Source organism: Penaeus japonicus, unplaced genomic scaffold (assembly GCF_977035675.1).
Source record: "Penaeus japonicus unplaced genomic scaffold, GWHDUDI00000001_assembly GWHDUDI00000027, whole genome shotgun sequence".
In the NCBI taxonomy this organism is placed as follows: Eukaryota; Metazoa; Arthropoda; class Malacostraca; order Decapoda; family Penaeidae; genus Penaeus; species Penaeus japonicus.
In genome coordinates this window covers 22,779,674-22,783,635 of record NW_028234429.1, presented here as the reverse complement: position 1 = coordinate 22,783,635, position 3,962 = coordinate 22,779,674, and the positions used below count along the sequence as shown (strand labels likewise).

General features: G+C 50.7%; 1 protein-coding gene across 2 annotated transcripts in view; it reads left to right on the top strand.

The window, feature by feature from the left end:
- Positions 1–379: 379 nt before the first annotated feature.
- LOC122263367 (T-box transcription factor TBX6) overlaps positions 380–3,962 on the top strand; it is a 4,178-nt gene continuing 595 nt past the window's right edge. The window contains exons 1-4 of one of the 2 annotated variants that reach the window (XM_043031766.2): positions 380–656; positions 947–1,145; positions 2,763–3,328; positions 3,472–3,962. The exon at positions 3,472–3,962 is cut by the window's right edge and continues 595 nt beyond it. In XM_043031766.2, the coding sequence (XP_042887700.1) occupies positions 518–656; positions 947–1,145; positions 2,763–3,328; positions 3,472–3,962 (1,395 nt within the window). In that variant the 5' untranslated portion in view covers positions 380–517. Of the gene's footprint in view, positions 657–946; positions 1,146–2,762; positions 3,329–3,468 lie in introns of both variants that reach the window. The other variant, XM_043031765.2, reaches the window with a different exon arrangement.

Below are 3,962 nucleotides of genomic sequence, written 5' to 3'. Positions count from 1 at the left end.
TTAAACCTATAACTTGAAGTTCCTGCGGGGCAGTTGACGAGGTAGGTGGGGGTCAAGCCACATTACCATCGAGAGGGGTGTTCACAACCGTGTCCAGGCTCTTATCTTTTGCCATCTTTCATCTTAATGGTCGGCCCTTCATAAAACCTGGCATTTTCTCATTCACTAATAGGCCACACCTGTGAGGGACAATTCCCATGGGGGGTCAAAAACAAACATTGTCGCGGGCGGTCTCGGCTCTCCCCTGCCCGCGTGGACGGTGCTCCGCCCCTTTCCGCGACGGCCAGACAGGCTCCTCCCCCCATTTGGTACGCGCGCGTGAGTGGCTGAGCGCGGCGGAGGCGTGGCCAGCCAAGATACAAAACCCACAGCACGGGCAAGCGTTAGGTAGTTCTCGACAAGCACCCGTGTTTTGTACGTACAGTCGACCTATCTAACAGTTAGCTCTGAGTCTGACTTGAGTGCAGTGTGATCAGTGATATAAGGACATCCAGTGAAGTGCTAAAGATCCATAATAATGTACGAGGAGGAACTACTGTACCTTCGTAGCCGTGGGATGGCCCCTCCAGGCGCCCTCGGCATCCACCCATACCTTGGAGGAGGACTTCCAGCAAACCTCACAGACCATCTCGAAAGATACAGACTTGGATTCCATGGTAAGTCCCCAAGATACGCCACACGCCTTCAGACGCCGGGTTATCGACGCTAAGCGATAGCCTGCTTCCGTCTGTGCATGATACAGTCAAAAGATACATCTTCCACATAGATATAATTCAGTAGTTATCGTGTCTCAAGGAAAGTGTTGTAAAAACTTATATGCAGAGAATAGAAGTTACTCGTAGATAACAAGGGTAGATACTTGATTTCTTGTAAAGTTTGAGTATCTTGTCCCGCTCAAGTGGCCGCTCAGTGCCGTGTATTAAAGTTATTCCCCTTGTTTCTGCAGGCGGTGTCCCTAGCCAGACTCACTTGGCCCATGGTTTCCCAGGGGATTACCTCAAGCCCCATGGACAGTGCGGATTCCCCGCCCCAGGGTTGCCAGGAGGAAAGCCCGACCCCCGCATCAAAGCCCGCCTGGAGAATGAAAACCTTTGGGCGCAGTTCGATAAGTTCGGCACCGAGATGATCATCACAAAGCTCGGACGGTAAGTACACTGGTCTTGAAACCTTTCTGCTTTTATCTTATTTTCCTAAACTGACAGGTAAAGCAATTCTAGATGGATTATTCAATCCGCTTTCATCCGACATTTCACGGCACTTCACTCAACGAAAAGTTTTGTATATTTCCCATAAAGTTCAGTCTTAATTAATATATGGCTCATGCGTAAAGCAAACAACACAGTGTGCACTCATTGTTGCCTATGCAAATGTGACACTAATTATACCGACAGTCACTGTCCGTCCAAAAGAGCCATTGTTGACACACAGTCCCAGTCCCTCACAATCGGAGCACCTCACAGCGGGCAAAAACAATGGCTTTATGACGCTCATCCGATCACATTGTTGGTTTATCCCGACCTGTAATCCGAGCTTGTAATGAGGTCGCACCAGGTCTCGGGTCTTGAAGGGATTCGCCGACCTTGGGATTATTGATATCCTAAGATTGGGTCAATTAAGTCTCCTTCTGATTTTATTTATCTTGGGCCGTTCGTTCATGGACAGAGATCGCGCTTTCGATATTGCAATATATGCCAGTTTAATTTACGTTCAAGGTCCCTGATTTCTATGTGAAAGTTTATAGTAGTAGGGAATGGTGAAGTTGAGATGAAGAAGTTAGGATAATAAGATCCTGAAGGACTCCACAAGGCAAAATTAGCGGCTATGCGAAAGCCGGTAGGATCGACGACCGGAATTGTCGGCTGGCGTCGCTCGGTCTCCGCCGACACCGCCGCCGCTTCCCGCTCCTGCTCCCGCTACCGCCACTCTGTTCTCTCTATCTATCTATCTCTCTTCCCTTTCTCTTTCTCTTTCTCTTCCTTTCTCTCTCTCTCTCTCTCTCTCTCTCTCTCTCTCTCTCTCTCTCTCTCTCTCTCTCTCTCTCTCTCTCTCTCTCTCTCTCTCTAATTGAAAATTGCCTTAGTCCCTGATCAAAAAATATATCCCCATAATTTCAACATAAACAGAGCGCTAGATATTGCCCACCACGAGTACATAATAATCATAAATTCACAATAAGGATATCATCATCAAATTCGCACGCCATCCAGCCGATGTCAACAGCGATGGGTATCGGGCAAAATCATACAGATGATCCAAAGAGTGCCCGCCCTGTAAATAGCATTCTACCCACGGCCGCTCCAGGCGTGATACCCGGGGCAAAGGGATGAGGGTAGAGTAAGTGGTCGGGCATCTACGAGAGGTGGCGCGAGGAAATCCGATAGTGTGTTCAGTAACAGGAGAGGGAAAGGGACGTATTTGAGCTGGTGTATTGAGGTTCTCTTGGGTCTCACAAACAGGTATTCTTGTATTTGAGCGTTAAATGTTTGGATGTCACTTTGCTCTGTCAATACAATCACAGGAGGGTTTAGACTTTTTTTTTTTTTTTTTTTGGTGTGTTATCTCAGGCTTTGTTATTTCTTTCGTGGCGTTGAAGTGCCGTGGTTTTACTTTTGCTGGATGTAAAGTGTGTTTGTTTAAATTTGATTTAATCTTTTCAAGACCGCCAGGCTTAGAATTGTTTATTTTTGGTTCCAATCTGCACATCTAATATTACACAATGGTTCTTTTTATGATATACTTATGTGTCGTTTTCTTTATTCCAGGCGTATGTTCCCAACAGTGAAGATGTCCGCCAGCGGTCTCGAGCCCAACACAAAATACTTCGTGCTGATGGACATCGTCCCCGCAGACGACTCCCGCTACAAGTTCCAGGGCAAGGAATGGGTTGTGGCTGGCAAGGCCGAACCCCACATGCCAGGTCGCCTCTACATCCACCCCGATTCCCCTGCCTCAGGAGCACAGTGGATGCGTCACCCCATCAGCTTCCAGAAGCTCAAGCTCACAAACAACAACCTGGACCAGCAAGGTCACATCATCCTCAACTCCATGCACAAGTACCAGCCCAGGATTCACATCGTGGCGGCGCCCGACCTCGTCTCCCTCCACTGGGCCGCCTTCAACACCTTCGCCTTCCCCCAGACCTGCTTCATGGCCGTCACCGCCTACCAGAACGAGCGCATCACCCAGCTCAAGATCGACAACAACCCATTCGCGAAGGGCTTCCGCGAGAACGGCCAGCTCCGCTCCAAGAAGCGATCCGGCGGAGCCTCCCCGACCAGCGGAGAGCTCACGTCGTCGCCAGAGAAAACGACCAGCGATAACGACGATGGTAAGCATCCTGTGCTTCTTATATTCATGTACATTCGGAAATGGCTCATTGTTACTTGTTTATTTACTGCGATACTTTATTACGTCTCCTGTGTTGCTTTTGCTTGCTTATACTTATCCAAGTATCTTCTTTCTCAACAGCAGTATTGGACAAACGAGCACGCCTGAACAGCGTGGACAGCGGTGATCTCGACGTGTCAGACCTCGACGACCGCCCAGCGTCCTCAATGTCGGTAGAGAAGGATCTCTCGGACGAGAAGGTTGACGTGGAGAGTCCCCCGACTCCGCCACCGCCCTTCCTGCCGCCCCCGCAGCTCATCAAGTCCGAAGTCGAGGAGCCACCCACGTCCCTCGTCTCGCCCCTGATGTCCGCGGCGTCCCTCATGGCAGCGGCCGTGGCCGAATCCCAGAAGCACAGCTCTAGTCCGGTCGACATCCGATCCCACGAGGCCAGCATGCTGTCTCCTGCCGCCCCACGCCCCTGCCTGCCCTCGCCCACCTATTCCACGGGCCTGCCCGGCGGCGTCCCAGCAGGTATGCCAGGTGGTTCCTTGCCGTACCCATACCTGTACTATAGCCACATGATGTCGCCGTACCTGCTGAGCCGCGCCCCTCACCTGCCGACGCCGACGCTC